We start from the raw sequence: 18,994 nt of genomic DNA, 5'->3' as shown, positions 1-18,994 counted from the left end.
GCACCTTTTACACCGGCTCTGTACGGTTGGAAAGGCGGCCCCAGCCAATGGGGAGCAGGGGCGTGGTTTGATCTCGGCCAATCAGACGCGGGGAAGGTTTAAAGGTAGTTAAAAGAGGGAGATTTGAATTTAAACAGATTGTAGTGACGTGCGATAGGAGCATTGCGGCCTGCGGGCTGGCTCGGCAAAAAAACTGTGGGTTAAAGCTGAAAATAAGCTCTTCTAATTCTCGGATTCGCCTGGTAACGTACCTGAAAGGATTTAAAATACAGAGACGGGGCAGAAAGCGCGTTTCGGGTGTGCGAGGAAAAGGAGACACGAAAATCCGTCGTTCGGCCTGAACAAGTAGCTAAAAGCGGTACGTGAGAGCGCTTCTGATACTAACGTGGCCTTTTTTCGTTTTATCGTGATCATCTGTCATCTATCATGATCATATGTCAACCAGTTGTGGCTTAGAAGTCTTGGTATATGTAAATAATGTGCTTGTTATTGTTTCCGGTCCGGCGTGGGATATGTATCTTTTGTGGAGAAATGTAGTTGCTAATCAAATATTTTTCAGCTGTATGTGTAACAAAACCGTGAGTGAAACGGAGGTGGCAGTGTCGTGTCCATTCAGGCTTTGGGGAAAAAGGTTCAGAAAAATGCGTACGGTTTCCACGTCGCCATAGGAGACGCGTTTATACACCAAACGATGCGTCTTGAACAGCGAACTAGCCGAATTCGCTTATCTGCAGCGGGACGCCTTTCAGACGTCGATTAAAATCGTGAAGATTATCTGCAGGTGTGTCGCCCTGGGATTTTTAGTTGTGGTGGCGATCGTGTTTTATTTTTAAAATAAATTGGGTATGCTGGTTTGTATTCTAGATCCCTTAGTCGTGTATTTTTAAAGGAGACAGTCGACTTTATTAGCGTAACTCGTCTTGTTTTAATTAAGAACGCGTATAAGAGTTTGAACATCTCTCTTTCCTTCATCGCTCCTTTCTCCAGTGATCCATGGATGCGGCCAAGACGGCGAGGAGGTCGCAGTGTCCTGCGACTGCGAAAGTAAGCTGTCGCCGGTGTGAGAGCCGCCGTGCGCCTCCCGGGATCGCCGCTAGGGGGAGACTCGTACCCACTTCCGAATTCCTGATCGTTTAGTTTCTGAATGCCCGTGCTGCAGAGGGGCCAAAGATCACGTGTGCTCCTCGGGAGGGCGCAAATGCAGGGATAATTTCCGCTTGCACACAGTTATCCCCTCCACCCACACGGGGGATCTTTTGTCTTGGGTATAACCATGAAAAACCGATTCTCAGGGGGGGAAAAAGTTCTGATCAGTGCTTGCAATTGGTCCGGTGGTTCCTGGTCCTGGTGACCTGCAGGTTTGTGTTCCAGCCGAGCCCTTAGTCACACAATCAAACCCTTCATTCGCTTAATAATAAGATTAATGTGATCTGTTTGTTCCCGGGTCTTACACATGCTGGAGCTTTAACTGTTGTACTTTGTAGGTGAGAGAAAATCCCTAACTAAAAACACAATGCAAATATTCACCGGAAGCAGCTCATTAGCATTAGATCAGGTAGGGCTGTGATTATCTAATTACAGTGGGATGGAATGAAAACCGGCTGGTGTGCAAACGCCTTACCTCTCTAGTCTGATCTCCTTAGGTGACAGTTGTTTCTGCTGTGACACAGAACCAAAGCTTAGGAAACTGTGGCTCATTTCCCATGTTTCACTAAAGTTAGCTCTTCCAAGCTTTCTATAATATGTCTGTTTTCTTTCATTCCAAGGAAAGCTTGGTGTTTTGAAACTGCACTGGGCAGGAGTTCTGGAGTGTTGTAGATTAAGGCTACCTGCAGTGTGAAGTGTGGTCCCTGACTCTCCTCTCCCCATGTGTTAGCAGCTCAACAGCGACGGCCCTAAACGGGTCCCCGTGTCCCAGAACAAGCAGGCGGGTGTGTCCACGTCCTCCCAGCGGGCCCTGGGCGTCTCCAACGGGCCGCAGCGCGTCCAGCGCCCCGCCGGGCCGCAGAAGCTGCCCCAGCCTCCGGCCCTGCGCATCGAGGCCTCGCAGGCCTCCCGCGAGAACACCCCCCCGCCCGCTCGGGGCCGGACCACCTCCTCCTCCTCCGCTCCTGCCCCTGTGGAGCCGCCCGCGCAGGAGAAAACTGCAGGTGGGCAGCCCTGCTTTCCCCAGTCTGCGGTGTGACACTGCTGGGCTTGGGCCTGTCTGAGGGAGGGCTGACGGAACATGAGCTCTGGGATAGCTGAAATAGAGCATTACTGGTAACTTTCAGAATAAGCAGCGGTCTTCAGAGCTCCCCGGTACTTGCAGTTCACTTATTTCGATGTGCTGGAGCGAGGAGTGTCCAGTCTGAGACATCGGGGACTCAAGTCAAGACCTGTTGGCCGTTGGGCATAGAGAGGCAGGAGAACGAGCTCTAGATCAGCACAGGCACATGTCAATAAAGGAAATATCTTGGATACATGAAGGATCTGCACACAAAGTCAAATGTTCTTTTACACTAATGTTCAAGAATGTCCCTGTAGTAATTGTCCTTTTTCTTGTGCAGATAAAGCTGTGGCCACTGGATCTATGAACTCTGTCAACTCTAACTCTAAGTAAGAACCAGGAATTGAACTCTTGGGGGTCACATTTTCCGTATTAAAAAAAAATGCATTGTCCTTTTCTCAAGCCAGCAATTAGAATCGATTTCTTTACTTTGCTCCTGGTGCTACTGCTCGTCTTGCATGTGAAGGGGGGGACACTAAACCTAGATCAGGAGAAATTGTTTTTTTTCTAAGCCACTTCTCATATTTATCTAATGGGAAAACTTCCTGAATCCCGTTCCTTCTTCCTCAGGAAGCGCTGGAGCCTGGAGAACTTCGACATCGGCCGGCCGCTGGGAAAGGGCAAGTTCGGGAACGTGTACCTGGCGAGGGAGCGGCAGTCCATGTTCATCCTGGCCCTGAAGGTGCTCTTCAAGAAGCAGCTGGAGAAGGCGGGCGTGGAGCACCAGCTGCGCAGGGAGGTGGAGATCCAGTCGCACCTCAGGTACACCTCCTGCAGGCTCCTTGGGCCTCCCCTCCCGCCGTGGGGAGACGCCCTGTTCACGAGCTTCTCAACATTCCCATGTGGAGAGTGGAGGGCAGTTGAGTGCAGGGAAGTGTCGTCGTTTTTGGTCGCTTGATGCCCCTTAAGCTGAATCATTTTCATAGATGTACTAGAAATCTAATGAGGTAAGCTGCCTTTCTCTTAAGATTTGATCCTCTGCTTTTCCTCGATGGTCTCAAGCACTATCAACATTTGACACCCTCTGGGGTTAATAACCCAACCTGACCAACTGACGTGTATAGTTGCGTATTTTCCGGTTGAAAGTAATTGCTGGTATTTTATCAGTTTGGCGATGCTGTACATTCATAATTAATCAAGATCACCATCCTGTACCCAGAGGGCTATGGATGTATTGGTGCATTTGAATCTAGCGAAGAGGCCATATCTGCATCAGAGGTCTGCTAGTTGCAGTTACAGGGAGATGTGCTGCAAAGTAAAAACTGAAAAACAATTCGAAAGAATGAATGTGGATGCGACAGTTCAGAGCAATCAGTGCTGTTTCTTCATGTAGATATGAAGATGCTGCTATTCACCCTGCGCTTCTCCTCATCTGTGTAAAAACGTGGATTGACTTTCACCCCCTGTCTCCCCCTCCACCAGGCACCCCAACATCCTGCGCCTGTACGGGTACTTCCACGACTCGTCGCGCGTCTACCTCATCCTGGAGTACGCGCCCAAGGGCGAGCTGTACAGCGAGCTGCAGCGCTGCACGCGCTTCGACGACCAGCGCAGCGCCACGGTGAGCCCCCGGCGGTCCGCTCGCCCGCCCGCTCTCCCCTGGGGGGCCTCCGAGAATCTCCACCGGGGCCGTCGCCTGATCTTTTAAGTGTGCAGCCCCCCCCTGTGACGGGGCTAAGGGCCAGAAGTTAGAAGTCAATTGCTACACTTATTAACATTGAGCAGCTGTGAGCAAGAGGGCACCATTCGTCCTACCTGGCTTGCTCGTTGGCGTTTGCCCAACCCATTTAAGGACCTCCTCCACCTGGTGCTTGAAAGGAGCCCTGGGTCGGCATGCTTCAGTCAGTCAGTTGCTTCCGATTCACTTGCTTGTAACTTAGCGTTGTGCGTTTGCAGCCCTTTGGTAATCTCCCAGGCACATGCAAAGTGAATGTGCATGCATCCCCTGTTTTAACTATGATTAAAGACCTGGGGCTTGTGGCTTTTCCCACACTCCCACAGCCCGCTGGTCTTCATTCTAGGTTCACATCCTTTCACTTAAAAGCGAAGAAAAATGTTTCATCATTTAAGCTCCGTCATGAAGATGATGCCTTTAGAAGATATTCTAGGCACACCCGGTAATTGTTTTTGCCTGCTTGCAGTACATCACGGAACTGGCCGATGCCCTCCATTACTGTCACTCCAAGAAGGTGATCCACAGGGACATCAAGCCGGAGAACCTGCTGCTTGGCGCCAACGGGGAGCTGAAGATCGCAGACTTTGGGTGGTCTGTGCACGCCCCTTCCTCCAGGTACCCCACTGCCTGCCCTGGTCTCCGGGCTGTACGTGCACTGCAGGGGGCTTACGGTGGAGTAGGTTAATGGCCAGACATTCGACCGCCCATCTTTGTTTGAACACAGCTGTGTGAATGGGATGATAAGTGCTAAACTGCCAAAGGTATTAAGTTGACTATTCAGTTAGTGTTGAGGTTTAGCTTGTGTGTTACAACATAGTTGATCATGGAGATTTCCATCCCTGCACTCAGCTGGTTGCATAGAAGCATAATTATGCACTTTCACTGCAACAATACCCATAGACTAGTTCAGTCAAATACCTCCCTGAAGACTTGAACGGTCTGGTTCTGTAGTTATCTGAAACGACCATTTTAAAGCCGATTCTCTAGCAGGCTCCCCAGAAGGGCCTGCTGTTGGCCTTGACCAGCTGTCTGTGTCGAGCAGGCGGTCGACGCTGTGCGGGACGCTGGACTACCTGCCCCCCGAGATGATCGAGGGGCGGACGCACGACGAGAAGGTGGACCTGTGGAGCCTGGGCGTGCTGTGCTACGAGTTCCTGGTGGGCAAGCCGCCTTTCGAGACCAGCAGCCACCAGGAGACGTACCGCAAGATCTCAAGGGTGAGAGGTTCCCCCTGGAGCTGCGGGGGCGGGGGGGGGGGCAGGGGGGGTGTTTGTCTTGGGATTTTAATTTGAGCCAAGTACCTGATGGGTAAAATGTGGAAGTTAGGTTTGCAAGTGAGAGCACAGCCTCAAAAAAACAAAACGGGAAGCTCAGATCGTGGGAGTTATTTTAAACATCTGCCACAAACCCATGTCCTCTTAGTATTTTTATCTTCCGAACCTCATGCTTGACTCGTGCTCCTTGTACCCTGTTGCATGCTGTAAATCAGCACCTATTGCATAACCATGGGATACAAACTGGACATGCTCTCCAACCCTCTTCATAATGGATGCATTTTAAAAAAAAAAGTCTGTTGCTTTTTGTGAAGTCGAATTCCCCGTGCTTCTCTTAACCGGCCTGTCCCCCTGCTGGGACTATCTCTCTATCTCTCTATCTCTCTATCTCTCTATCTCTCTATCTCTCTATCTCTCTATCTCTCTATCTCTCTATCTCTCTATCTCAGGTGGAGTTCAGTTACCCAGCGTTCGTCAGCGAGGGGAGCAGGGACTTGATCAACAAGCTGCTGAAGCACAACCCCATACAGAGACTGCCGCTGCAGGGCGTGCTCACCCACCCCTGGGTGACGGAGAACTCCACCAAGCGCCCCACTTTTGAGATTCCCAGTGCCGATCCTGGCCAATGAGAACATGCCGCCCCCCCCCTCCTCCCCCCTCGCCTGGAGCAGGGCATGGCTGTACCCCCAGAGGAGACTCACGCTTTGATGGAGGACACACGCTGCAGAGAGCTTCCTCCTTGGTGGGGGGGGGGCTTTGGCCTGGACAGACATTTTAAAGGGAAGTAATCAAGACTTGTGACCGAGGGCTTAACAAAGGGGAGTTCCTTCATGCGATCTTCACTCGACTGTTCTTGTTGCATCTGATACTTCACACTTCTCAGTGCGCTGTGGGTGGAGGTGTGTAAAACCACATGACCACCTGGTGTTAGTCTTATTTATGACCAGCCTTGGGTTCCACAAGATCCAAGATCGTCGGCCTTCGACTGAGGCTGTGGCCCTGCGCCACAGATTTACTTGTTTTTGTACATATTTAGCTGTTTTTTAAATGATTATGTGTCGAATGTCTTTGAAACTTGGAAACTGTATTAAATCACTATTTGAAAAATAAAGTGACAAACCTGGTCTGCCTGTATTGGGGATGGAATGAGTACAAACCTTTTGCCCAAGCCAGTGCTCACAGAGCTGATGAATGGAGAGTTCGTAATCTTGCAAGGACTGTATTCAGAATACAAAATGATCAACACCATTTGTACATCATAGCACTCATTTACTGTTTTTAATGTCAGTTTTGCATGGTACAACGAAACTCCACATTTTGTCAGAAAGCTGAATTGGCTGATTGTTTTTGCTGTAAAATTGATTTGTATTCTAATACAATTTGTATCGATGCCATAGCGGTTAATTTTACTACAGGTGAAACGTGTTCTGAATTTGTGCGCTAGTTTTATCATTCTTGTTCCAGTCAAACCCTGCAGCTATACTGACTCAAGCTCGGCTTCCTCCAACGACAAATTGCATCATTCCGGTTCATGATTGACCCCAGATGCATTACAAAGCAGTTGATGCAGCTCAGCAAGGGGACTTGTTCCTGTACTGGGTCTTGGCAGGGTCTTGCTCATGAAGAATACTGGGCGTCGGTGGCAATAGTCACAAAACCCTGAGGGAAGAACATCTCTTTAATTCTGATTCTGGTGGGCAACACACTGCACTTGATCCTGTCTTTACTAAATGCAGGGTTGTAAGATGGAAAATGCTGTAAATGGGACTTTTTTCACCTTTAAAGCATCACTTTTGAGATGAATTGATCTGGTGGGGAGCAGGACATTTAATTTAAACTAGCTCAGAAAGGGTCATTATCCAGGTGGGACTACACATTAGTGGTGGTAGTGGGATTCCCCATTACCTGTAAAGTGCTTTGAGTGGAGTGTCCTGAAAAAGTGCTAAAAATGTAAGGATATTTAATAAAATAGGTCAAAAAACTATAGGAGAGAGTGGCAACAATGGTGCTATTATACCAGCACTGGGTGGAGTGGTGGCTCTGTGGCTGGAAGGTTGCCGGTTCAAATCCTGCAGCTGGCAGAGGCCTCCTACTCCCTTGGGCCCCTCAGCAAGGCCCTTAACCCCAACTGCTCCAGGGGTGGTGTACAATGGCTGACCCCAGGCTTCTCTCTCCCTGTCTGTGTGTCTCAGGGAGAGCAAGCTGGGGTTTGTGAAAAGACAAGTTCCTAATGCAAGAAATTGTATAGGGCTAATCAAGTGATCTCATAGTAGTGGTGTAGCTTGGCCCTGGCCTGTCCACCCCATTCTTTCTCCGCCCCCTGGATGTGTCCTGTAGCCAGGTGTGTGAACGGGGGCCTAAACTTTCAGGCAACAGACTGTTCTGCCTTGGTGGTAGGTGGTGGAATTAAGGCTCATGTAATGTTAGAAACCATTCCCAGCAAGTGATTTTGGGTGGGACATGGCAAACATAACAGGAAGAGCCGTCTGGCAATTAAGGTGTACGCTTGGTATTGGTGGTAGCAGTGCAGTACATGGTTCAATTCTACCGATTAGTTTGTAAGCGGAGACCAGCTCAGTGGAGCCAGCCTGACACTTCTCAACTAGCTTTTAAGCAGCAGGTAGGTCCCCTGGTTAAGGTGATGTTCAACAGAGTGAACAGCATTGCGTACTGCTTACCGAACTCCTACTCGCTTGGTACTGACCTGGTTGACCTTAAGTACAGGATTGACACAACTGATGTTATAGATGGCAGGGATGGGGAATCCAGCCTTCAGTTTTTCTGAAATAGCACAAAGCACAAAAATAATGGTTTGACTTAGCTGAGCAACAATTAAACCCACAAAGAAAACTCAACATGTGACCACAGCAAACACCTGGTATGTGTGTGTGTAGATGCCATTGTCTGAAAATTGTAATTTTATAGTAACCTGCTCTATAATTAGGAGACTTTCTTTCACGAGACTGAGTACCAAAGGTTCTTCTTTCATATAAAAGTTTTAGATGAGAGTGACAAGCCCTGAAACGTGAGACACTCTGCATTCTTTTTAGATCAAATTTTGGGTGGTTTGCTAGCAAGTGATTTTTACGGTGTCCCTATAATTATAACTGAAGAATTACTAAAGTGTTTCAACAGCAGAACCATGGTATAATGTTCGAGTGCCCCAGCACCGGGGTCTCCAACCACGGTCCGGGAGAGGTCCGGGTCCTCTTTAAATCCTCCATTTCTAAAGGCCTGAACCAGGTTCACGACGATCAGGTAAAGAGGTGATCAAATCATTCATCCCTCCTGGAAGGATGTTCCTTCATTGAAACATTACTTTCCTATTGATCAATTTTTTAAATGTTTCTAATCTCTAACAGGTGATCAGTGAGAGCAACTTAACTGGGACCAGGGCTGAAGACCCTGGCTTTAGGTTCGCCAACCCTGGTCCTGGAGAACTCTGACATAGCATAGTTTAATAGGTAACTTTTATGCTTTAATTTTTGAGGGCTTGGAACAATTTGATTGATTAGCTAAGCAGGCAGTTAAATCAAATAACTTAGAAGTCTGGCTGAATGACATTTGTCCCTCATGGAAGGACTGAGCTAAACTGGGAACACTACTGGCTCAAGTAAGTTGATCAATCCTTTGAGTTGAGAGGGGAAATCTAGGCATAACCTAGATGGTAAGACTAGGTGAGCTGTGACTCTCCAAGAATTTGGTAGCAGACTCCTGCACCAGGCCCTGTGCTCGTGCAGAATTGCTGCATGTTCCTTATGCAAGAATAGTTTTTTCCAAGTTGGCTGTTGGGGGGGGTGATGGGCAGTCAGTGCACCTACCATTCACTTTGGGCAGCACAATCGCTTGCACCTCCATTTTCAACAGGTTTTCCAGGGGTGTGGTCTGCAAAACAACAACAGTGTGATGAGCAGTCGTGGGCTCAGCTGTCGTTAGCAGATTTGCAACAGATTGTTCAGGGACCTTCTGCAACAACATCCTCTCTCAACATTGCAATCATTGTATTTAATCGGTCGTCGCAGTCCGTGTACAATATGATCAGGGCAGGAAAGCACTGTTCAGTATGTTCTCTGCGACGGTTGAGGCTTGGATGGAATGTCATACCTGGAACTCTCCCACCTCGCTGGCCGTCAGGGTCAGAGTCAAACTGCCGGAGAAAAGACAGATGCTATAAGTACCTTAACACATCTTGCATAGAATTTGCAAACACTAACATTAACTGTACTTCTGCATCATACAAAAAGAAAATCCCTAAGTGATTTGCCAATTTCTTCACTAGGTGGATTTGTAGAAAGATGGGCTTGGGGTGTTGTGGACGGAACGGGACCTAAGAATTCTAGACCGATCATCTTTCAGACCCGACATACTGTACAGCTTCTAAAGATTTCAAGATCACACTTCCTTTGAATCTGGCTTTATGTAGCCTCATGTCTACAGCGCTCCATGAGATTAAATTGCAACATTTATAAACCTTTTCAATTTGTACCCAAAAAACATAAACACACAAATATCCCCAGCATTTTTCAAACTGTGCGTTCTATAGCTACGGCTGGTGTTGTGAAAATGTATTTACTCGTTACATGACATTATTATTGTGTTATTGTTATATGTTATATGTTATTGTATAGAGCCTACAGGACAGGCAGTGGCCCCAGCTTTTCTCTGTGTATCGGCTCTCCACAAGAAGCAGCAGGGGGCGGCAGTAACGCTCACCTCCTCAGAGCCAGAGATCCAGTCAGCTTCATGTCCGAAATGAAGGCCTTGGCATCGAGACTGGCTTCCTTCAAGAGAGAAGAGATTGATGGGGGATCAGGCACTGAATATACACCACTGCGTTCTGCCTGCCATGGGCAGGAGAGAGCTTAGCATTGGGACATCCCTTTGAGAGGCTTACGATGATGTAATGTGATGGTTAACAGTTAAATTATCCATTTAAAAACCCAGGATAAATGGGATTTGTGAAAAATTCGTTTTGAGGTCCTCATTCCTGCTGCTCGGAGGGGGTGGTCATCACGCGGTCGCTGCAGCAGAATCCCTGCTCTTCCTCTGGGTGAAAGTAACCACACAGGTTGGCCCAGCCCCGTGTTACTGCCGGCCTCACCAGCGCCCCCCAGAGTCCCCCGCGGGTGCTCACCGACTCCAGGGTGAACAGAGGGGCCAGGGAGGAGTTGGGCAGGATGGCGAAGACCTTGGCTGCCCCTGACAAGCCCACGGTGACGTTGTCGGGCTGGAGGGAGACCATGGGAGGCCTGCTGGCGAACGCCTGGACGGTCATGAGCATGTTGGGGAACATCTTGGGCAGCTGTGGGGAGACGGAGGGGAAAGGAGAGCACTCGTCTGCTGTTCCTGCCCCCATTCGGATGGGTGACAAGGAGGAGGTGTGTAAACGGGGCATCCGAGCTGGATGAATCGTTCTAACTACCCTGAACAGGAAGGGTAAAGGCCGGGACAGGTCCTGCTGCAGGGTTTTTGCCAGGGCTTTACAATGAGCAACTGGTTCCGACCTAAAGAAACAGGACTCTTCATCCCAGCCGGATCGTGCAATCGGGAGATTAAGGTCAGAGCTGGGGATGGAGGCCGGAGCTCACTGGATGAGCATTGGAGCTGCACTTCCTTGGATGAAGGCAGATTTTTTTTTTTACAAGGAAAAATTACATTTCTATCCCTACAGCTAACGTGTAGAATTACATGGACCTGCAGCATTACGCGATTCACCGCAGACTGGCAGTGAGGCCGACCCATGGTTCTGGAGTGGCACGTGATCCGGTTTTCACTCTAGGCTCAGCCCTTCTCGGCTTAATCGAATCGCTTCGTTAATCGGAGTCGCCGAGCCGTGGGAAAGCCGAAAGGTCCTGTACCTGAGGGACGAAGGCCCCGAAGCTGGAGGTGTTGAGGTGCACTGGAGACGTCTTGGGAAGCTGGAATGGTAAAAGACGGATATCGGGCACAGTCACGACACCCTGATCGTGCCAACCCATCTCTCGCGTCCGGTTTTTTCCCCCACAGTCTCTCAAAATAATTCAGCCTCTGTGGTGGTGCTTTAGGACAGGACTCCCCAGCTCTGGTCCCATTAAACTACATTTCTAAAGACTGGGAGAGCTTGGGACATCATTAATCGATTAAGCACTTAATTTCTTCAGTGCAGGGGATTCAGAAGGATTTTCAGATCTTTGTTCCAAATGTTTTGAAATGATAGTGTGGCACAGTGGTAAGCATTTCTGCCCAGCCGTGCTGGGGCTCTGGACTAAATCCCTGGGGTGCTGTCTGTGTGGAGTTTTCATGTTCTTCCCGGGCGTGCTTGCGTTTCCTCCCACAGTCCAAAGACGTGCTTGTGGGGTTAATTGGCTTCTGGGGAAACTGGCCCTGGTGTGAGTGTGTGTCTCTGTGTCTGCCGGCCCTGTGCGATTTGCCTGCGTACTGCCGCTGCGCATGAAAAACACTTTTTTTTCTCTGGACATAAATGAATAAATCCGAATGGAAAGCCGCTGGCGGCGGGGGAGGAGGGGTGGACTCACCATGCTGTCGGTGAGGTTGACCTGCAGCAGGCCGGCCGCCAGGTAGGCGAAGGCGGCGGAGTTGAAGAAGAACTCGGACAGGCCGAGCGCGAGCATGCGCCCCTCCTGGGGGGCCAGCGAGAACGGGCCGGCCGGGAACGGGGGCTCGGGGTGCCCGCGAGCGCTGTAGAACTCTCCCTGCGAACCGAGTGGGGGGGGGGTTATTTTATAGGGGTGCGCCGCTGTGTAGCGTGCACACAACCCACAGAGGAACGAGTGAAGGTTTCTTGCCTGCTGAAAACAGGGGAAGGAAAGTTTCGGGTACAGGACCCTTCGGATTCACGCTGTGTTTCCACAGCGGAAACACAACGTTTCGGCTGTGGAGCCTTCTTTGGGTGTGAAGAAGAAGAAGAAGTAGCCTGCAGAAGGCTCCACAGCCGAAACGTTGTTTCCTTTCTTCTCTTTTCAGCAGGGAATAAACCCGGGTACCTGTTCCTTTGCAGCCTACGCATGCGGACGCAGCTCCCTGCTCGAGCTGCACAGGAACAGCATATATGTGTAAGTGCAAAGGCGTTGCCAGCTGGAACGGGGCTTCGTACCTTCAAGTCCAGCTCCATATCTGAATTTCCTACCACGGGGGCGCTGAGGAGGGGAATCTCGATGAGAACGTAGGGGTCGATCTGGAAGGAAACTAGGAGCGAAATCGCAACTGTGAGACGATGCTCTCGACAGAATCGACCCGTCTGCACCTGCGTCTCCTCTGCCTTCATCCGTCTCTGTCTGTCCCGTCCTGTGCGTCAGTCTCCGCAGGCGGTTTTCATAAAATGTCTTATTTTTAAACTGTTGCTGGCGGTATTCGTTTCAAGAGTATGATTTCGACAACGCCAGGGCTGGTGGCGCCCCTACTGTTAGTACAGTGGCGCTGCAGTACCTTTCATCTCCTGTAGGTGTCTCTCCAGGCCCTCGACCGACTGCGTGATCATCGGGCAGATCTTAAAATACCGACATGAAAAGGACGATCAGCGCACGATGGCACGATTCTCTTTTGTTTAAAATAAATCCTTATAGAAACAACTATAGAAACTAACGAGTGTGAACGGATTCTATAATTAAAGATGCGATAAAAACAAGTGATTCACTTTGATTCTGTTGAATGCAAAACAACGAATTAAGTAACAGTGAAATCTTGAATGACTACCGGCGCTTCCCGGATTGCAGTTTTAAAGTATGCGCTGAAGATACTCGTGGTTTTTCCACCCTTGTTTTACTACAAAAAATGAGAACTGCAAACATGTAGAAATAAGTATTAATATAACGTACCGAAGATTCAATCTTTTGTTGGATTACTCTTCGAATTTCACCGATGAACAAGCTGAAAATAAAGCTTAATAAAGAGAGTTAATTATGCAGCTGTTACTACCTGTAAACCTTCCATGTTCCTTTTTAAGTAAAATCAGACTCCGTGTTTCTTAAGCCCATCCTGTCAAGGACCTCCAAAGCAAATTCCGCCCGGAACGATGTCCCCCCAAAATATTTGGTAATATTTCTGAAGGCTTAGACAAGCAGAGGCCTAGTTTAGGGCTTGAAGCCAATGTTCATCAACTCAGGTCTGGAAGATGTGCCTCTAAGGTGCCTCCTTGTGGTGAGACAGTTTCATTACAGTCGCTCCTGCAGTGTGGGCGCAGATACAGAAAAATGTACTTCCACTGTCTCACCACTAGGGGGGGGGGGGTGCTGCAGAGGCCGTCTGTCCCGATCTGCCCCCCATCTGCTTCAGGTGAAACCCCAGGTACCGAGTTTGCTTTTTGAGGTTTTAAAAACCCAAGTTTAATCATTTGTACCTGGCCCCCCCATGGAAGGAGACGTCTGTGCTGCCCACGGTGGAGTCGCACATGGAGCTGGAGACGGACAGGTGCCCCGCCTCATCGCTGCCCAGCGACAGGAGCAGAGAGGTGCCCACTCCGTAAACGGCCAGGTCGAAGGTGCCACCATCCTTTCTGCCGACAGAAGGAAAACAGCAACGTTTCTCTCGCTCTCTTCGGCAGGTGTTGCAATCAGTAAGTGAGAGGTTACGCAGCGGTTCAGGAGCACCTTACAGCTTTGTTCTCCAACGACGGCTCTTCCGGGCGCCGCAGACCTAGCTTTGCAGCTTTTCGTTACGTAATCCTAGAGTTCGAGTAGGCAAAGTAAACTCTGTTCCCGGCCTTTGTGCCCATTCTGATTATTTAAGGAGCAGGTTTGCAGCCCCTAAAGCGTTGATCTGGATATCCCATGGGATAAACGATCGCGGGGGAGTTTGCCTGCTCTTCCAGTGCGGGGGGGGGGGGTGGTGAGAGTACCACGAACAGCCACAGGGGGGCGGCACTCACATAAACTGGTAGCGTGTGTGCCAGTTGCCATGCACTGCGACGTTCATTCCCGCGAGTCCCGTCTTGATCCCGCTGCCCTCGGAGAATTCCACCGTGGGTTCCGGGAGGTTGAATTTGGACACCTGCATGCTGGAAAGGGCAACAGGAGTAGTGCTTTGGATGGCTTTTACTGGGAGCACACGGGCCATGAGTAGGGCGTTGCCACACAATCTGCCACCGCACAGAGAATCGGTGTTTTTTTTTTCATGTATGACATCTTGGAGAAGGACGAGAGCGGCGACCCCTTTTTGCTTAGTAATGTCTTTGAACATGATGCCCCCTGCTGGCCAGCCAGACAAATGCCGTGTGTAAAGAAAATTTAAAAGAAATGATTTGTTAAGGCAAATCTGTGCGTGGAGGCGGAGAGCCCCGGCTACTGCTGACACACCTGGCTGCGGGTGTCACGGACGTCCAAAGGGACTAACCATGGGGAGCAGGAGAGCAGAAAAAGACCCATATGCGTAGCGGCGAGACGGGAAAAAGGCCCGGGCTCATTAGTGCAAAGAGTTCAGGAATGCCGTATAGAAACCTATGCCCTCAGGGAGCGGACGTGGGGCGCCCTGGTGCTAGGCGGGTCTCAGGACATCCGAACGTCAATGCTGAGCGAGGACAGAGAGCAAGACCCGGAAATATATAGCCCAAGGGAAACAGAGGGACAGGAAGGACAGCAGACCGGAAACTAGGGACAGGACAGAGAAGGAGCGCCCTCTGGCTGCAGAGGGCGTGACAGCGGGCTCCGCTGGGGTGAGGCTATTCCTCCTACTGGCCACAGGGGGCAGTGTCTGCCGGTGTCTCCTACCTGTCCAGGGAGAAGTGAACAGAGCCGAAGGGGGAGATGCTGATATCCCCCTGCACGGCTGGGATGGACAGCGCCTCCAGCTTCTCCTGGAGCAGGTTGGCTCCTACGTGCTTCCCTGGGGAGGAGGGGGTTAAAAACCAAACGCTCTTTAAAGACTGTTTCACGAGCTCTCTAACAAATGTCAAACGCGCAGGCGGAGGAGAAAGCGAGCTTCTCTTTGCTCTGAAGGTCTGTGCCCCGAAGTGTCCAGTTTCTTGAGAAGCAGGCGTGCGTAGAGACTGTGAGTAATAAGCATGACAGCATAGTTTCAGTGCTGCTTAAACTGTGTACAGTTTGCAGGGTGGCTGTAGTCAAGCACACCAGACCCTTCCAGCGGCCGCTGTCGGTGGAGGTCCTGCAGCTCACAAAGCTGGAACTGGATCAGATCGCTTTACAAGAGAGTGTGATATAACGAGCAATCCTGGGGCGCTCTAAAGCAGGGGTCCCCCGTCACAAAACTGCTGGCTCCGATAGGCAATCGACCCCTCACCTGCCTGGATGACCTCTGAGCGGTTCATGACTGTTTTGGGCTCAGAAGCTGCTTCTTAGCTATTGCATTTCATTAGTAAAGAAAAACAACACCCCGAACGTTTGAGTAGGAAGAAAAAGAAGCTGCAAATATTTCGGTGGAGCAGGTCGAGCCAGTCGCTGGTTCAGCGGAAGTTTCGCCCAGGGCGTTAAGCTCGGCTGCCAGGAGCTCTGGGCCTCTCACCATACTCGAGTCCTTTGCTGGTCAGCATGGCCTTGACGCCGGGGTTGGCCCCGAGGGCCCCGGGGGCCCGCTGAGCGATGGCCAGCAGCACGAGCAGGGATTTCCACATCCTGCAGGGGCGTCGTCACCAGCCGCAGCCAGATGAGGAACAGGAGAGCGCAGCACGGGGCTCTGGGGAGAACAGACTGGGTGAAAAAGAAACAAACAATGAAAATCTCACTGTGAGTATCGGTTCCTTTTCCTCCCCCCTCACTTTCACTGGGTGGATCCACAACACAAACTAGACTAAAGGGAAGCTGGCAAAGGCTGGCACAGTGGTTTCCACTGCTGCCTCACAGCACTCGAGCCCTTCTTTCAATTTCAGACCCGGGGTGCTGTCTCCTTGGAGTCTGTATGTTCCCCCTGTGTTTGCATGGGTTTCCTCCCACAGTCCAGAGACAGGCTGGTGGGTTGATTGGCATCTGGAAGAACTGGCCCTGGTGTGTGTGTGTGTGTGTGTGTGTGTGTGTGTGTGTGTGTGTGTGCGTGTTTCTGTGTGTGCGTGGGTGTGCCCTGCAGTGGACTGGCATCCCGCCCAGGGCGTACCCAGGGCGTACCCTGCCTTGTGCCCGTTGCTTGCTGGGATAGACTCCGGCTCCCCCCGCGACTCTGAACTGGATAAAGTGGTAAGACAATGGCTGGATGGAAGCTGGCAAAAACCACACAAACCGCATATGCGTTACATTAAAGACATCAACCCCTACAAAGTCATCATGCACTAATCAATAATGACGCTTTACTTCTGTATTGTGTGATTATTTATTGAGTAGTTTGAGTGTGTGGTGAAGAGATTTCTGATTTTGTTGAGGGACTCTAAACGTCTGTTTTTTATACAGTATGGTACTCCTAGGGTTCTCCGTGAGATTATTGGACATCATGTGCAGATGAAAGCAGCACATTTAGTGAATGAAGTAACGTGTGTAACGAAAGCAGTCGTCTCCTGCCCCGGTGTTGAGAACTGCCGTCCTCAATCCTCTGAAACAAGGTGTGCATGAGCTCACACGCAGGATGTAGAAGTGCTCTTGTCTGCCTGTGAGACCGGAGCAGGGCGCTCTGGCGCCTCCTGCTGTCGAGGGTGCGAGGAGAGATCGGTCGGGTCTTCCCTGCTGGTGGACTCAGGGTGGGCCGGCAAAGATCGAGGAGAAAAAGCACCTTGTACTTCATCGAAAATGAGGAAGTGTGGATAATGATTCTTTTCCTGATATCTCAGCTTATTTTCTGACATCTCAGACAGTTCAGTCTTCCCCTTTCTGGTCTTTATGATAGCATTTTGGGGGGTAACGACACGTTTTTCCTTTTCTGGTATATAAAGCAGAGAGGCTGCATTGGAAATCCCTGGATTCTTCTTGCTCTGCATTTCTAAAATGTATCCCTCTAACGCTTTGTATCGTCTCCTAAAATAACACACTTCTACTGTGTTTTTTGCAATGAAAAGCTTAATTCTGAGATTATTTTGGTCCAGTTCTATACACATGATTGCCTTTGCATAAAGAGCTTTAGTCCCAGGTGGCTGATGTTTACAGCTTGTTTTTACTTGCTGTATGTTTATGGTCACATGGGATTAAGAGCAGAATGGCAGCAGGGAGATGAAGAACAGTGGCTTTCCAGAACCAGGACACAGAAGCACTGCCCTAAAGACCCCGAGCCACAGTGTGCCAGTCACCAGCAGTCATCTTCTGTCCTGCTGCAAGTTATTCAGGATGATATTCAGTGATTGACAGCTGGCTGATTTCTGATTTATAACCTTAAACACTGTGAAGCCTGCTTGCAGTGCAGGGCTTCCTAATTCTGATGTGGGTCAACTGAGTGTCAACAGGTTTTCTGTGCAGCTGAGCTATGAATTAATTGAGATAATGACATGATTGATGAGGACGTTTGTTAAAATGAAAGAGAGTTCACAGTTACATATCGCCAGTAATTTAAAATGTGCATGTTTTAGCAGCTAAAAATTAACCGATACATCGAAATCAATCCATCAATGAATCGGGAATTCAGCTGGATTGAACGGTGAGGGGTTGCCTGTTTTGGGAAGCCCTTTTCAGGGGACTGAAAAGAGTTGATTTGTCACAGGCGCTGTCTAGGCCTGCGTGTTAAAACCCATCATTCCTGGACTGTAAATCTTAAATAAAGGTTTAACATGATCAACTTTTATTCATGTGGCAAGTTCCTCAAAAGCAAGCCAAATAAACAGAAGTGGGAACAACATGAACCGTAACAAACAATAATAATGAAGCTGAAAAAAATGCTACTGAGCACAACCTGAAAGATCCACAGTCAGATTCTGTAAATCAACCACATTCAGACAGCAGAGATACGTTTCAGTGACTGAATTATATTTCCAATGTATGTGCTCCCATTGTCCATCTGCTTGCTATGAGAACAGTACTGGCAATAACACTAAGTACTAAGTACTAACAATATCAATAAGGTTGCTCCTGATTAATTCTGGCACTAATAATAATGTAATAAAAATAATTCTTTTACCTGACTTCTACAAGCTGGAGCCCCAGCAGGAGGAGTGAGTGTCAATCCTGTGCAGTGAGGAAGTTAAAAATGAAACATTGTTCTCATGGCTGTAGTTTTATTTCCTGAAATGCAGCTCATGAATATCTGCTTCCTGTTTCTTTGAACAATTAATCATGAACCACGACTTCTCCGTGTGAAAACCACTGTCAGTGCCTTTGTCAGCGTGTGTCTTTTTACACCTCTGTGCAGACGCTGCTAAGGTGGTGTTCGTTTCTCTAAAGTTTCCACATGACTCAGATCATTCAGATTGTCAAAAGATAGCAGCAGTATCTTAAGCAAATAAATTCCAAACCTTATGTGTAACTTGTATAATGAATCAACGTTGAACTGCTTTCACCAAAACAAAAACTTTCCATGATTTCTTTAATCTTGTTTAAATACTCTGCAAGGAACATTTGCTCTCCTTCCATTTTATTAAATCATTCCATTTATTAAAGAGCACAATATCATATATTCTACCCAGGTTGTGTGACACCTTCTGAAGCACTTTTTTCTCAGGTGTAAAATGTTTTTTCTGTCTGGAAAAAAAAAACTACCTGGAATACGCATGCTGACGTTTGAGTAAACTTGACAAACGTCTGTAAAATCCCTGCCACATTTTTTTTTAAATCTGCGAATGAGTCATTTTTGTCCAGGTTTTCATTGCTTTGACTTGGGGGCGATGTCGCAGAGATCCATCATCTCCTTGTTCTAGCGCTCGGCAGATTGTGTGATGCAGTACACACTCTCGGTGAAATGTCAGGAGAACCAGCCTCCCCT

At 49.1% G+C, this 18,994-nt stretch overlaps 2 protein-coding genes across 5 annotated transcripts; one reads left to right on the top strand and one right to left on the bottom strand.

Annotated features, from left to right (window-relative positions):
- Positions 1 to 145: 145 nt before the first annotated feature.
- aurka (aurora kinase A) lies at positions 146 to 6,342 on the top strand. 2 transcript variants are annotated; one of them, XM_069179443.1, is made up of 9 exons: positions 146 to 358; positions 988 to 1,044; positions 1,880 to 2,150; positions 2,550 to 2,598; positions 2,840 to 3,031; positions 3,692 to 3,830; positions 4,411 to 4,559; positions 4,987 to 5,161; positions 5,668 to 6,342. In XM_069179443.1, the coding sequence occupies exons 2-9, from the start codon at positions 994 to 996 to the stop codon at positions 5,845 to 5,847; spliced, it is 1,206 nt and encodes a 401-aa protein (XP_069035544.1). In that variant the 5' UTR covers positions 146 to 358; positions 988 to 993; the 3' UTR covers positions 5,848 to 6,342. The 2 variants fall into 2 exon arrangements, with proteins under 2 accessions (XP_069035544.1, XP_069035543.1); XM_069179442.1 differs by having other exon boundaries at positions 1,877 to 2,150.
- Positions 6,343 to 6,466: 124 nt separating this feature from the next.
- On the bottom strand, positions 6,467 to 18,300 carry bpifcl (BPI fold containing family C, like). Of its 3 annotated transcripts, none has more exons than XM_069179438.1 (16): positions 18,194 to 18,300; positions 15,671 to 15,855; positions 14,920 to 15,034; positions 14,082 to 14,210; positions 13,554 to 13,709; positions 13,033 to 13,096; positions 12,644 to 12,704; positions 12,312 to 12,403; positions 11,734 to 11,910; positions 11,077 to 11,136; positions 10,353 to 10,520; positions 9,932 to 9,999; positions 9,323 to 9,365; positions 9,040 to 9,103; positions 7,923 to 7,999; positions 6,467 to 6,877 (listed from the first exon to the last, which is right to left on the bottom strand). In XM_069179438.1, the coding sequence occupies exons 2-16, from the start codon at positions 15,777 to 15,779 to the stop codon at positions 6,836 to 6,838; spliced, it is 1,425 nt and encodes a 474-aa protein (XP_069035539.1). In that variant the 5' UTR covers positions 15,780 to 15,855; positions 18,194 to 18,300; the 3' UTR covers positions 6,467 to 6,835. The 3 variants fall into 3 exon arrangements, with proteins under 3 accessions (XP_069035539.1, XP_069035541.1, XP_069035542.1); XM_069179440.1 differs by having other exon boundaries at positions 15,671 to 15,841; positions 18,194 to 18,264; XM_069179441.1 differs by lacking the exons at positions 15,671 to 15,855; positions 18,194 to 18,300 and adding an exon at positions 15,449 to 15,599.
- Positions 18,301 to 18,994: the final 694 nt, after the last annotated feature.

Source organism: Lepisosteus oculatus, chromosome 16 (genome assembly GCF_040954835.1).
Source record: "Lepisosteus oculatus isolate fLepOcu1 chromosome 16, fLepOcu1.hap2, whole genome shotgun sequence".
Classification (NCBI taxonomy): Eukaryota; Metazoa; Chordata; class Actinopteri; order Semionotiformes; family Lepisosteidae; genus Lepisosteus; species Lepisosteus oculatus.
This window is presented reverse-complemented; position numbering and strand designations above follow the sequence as displayed.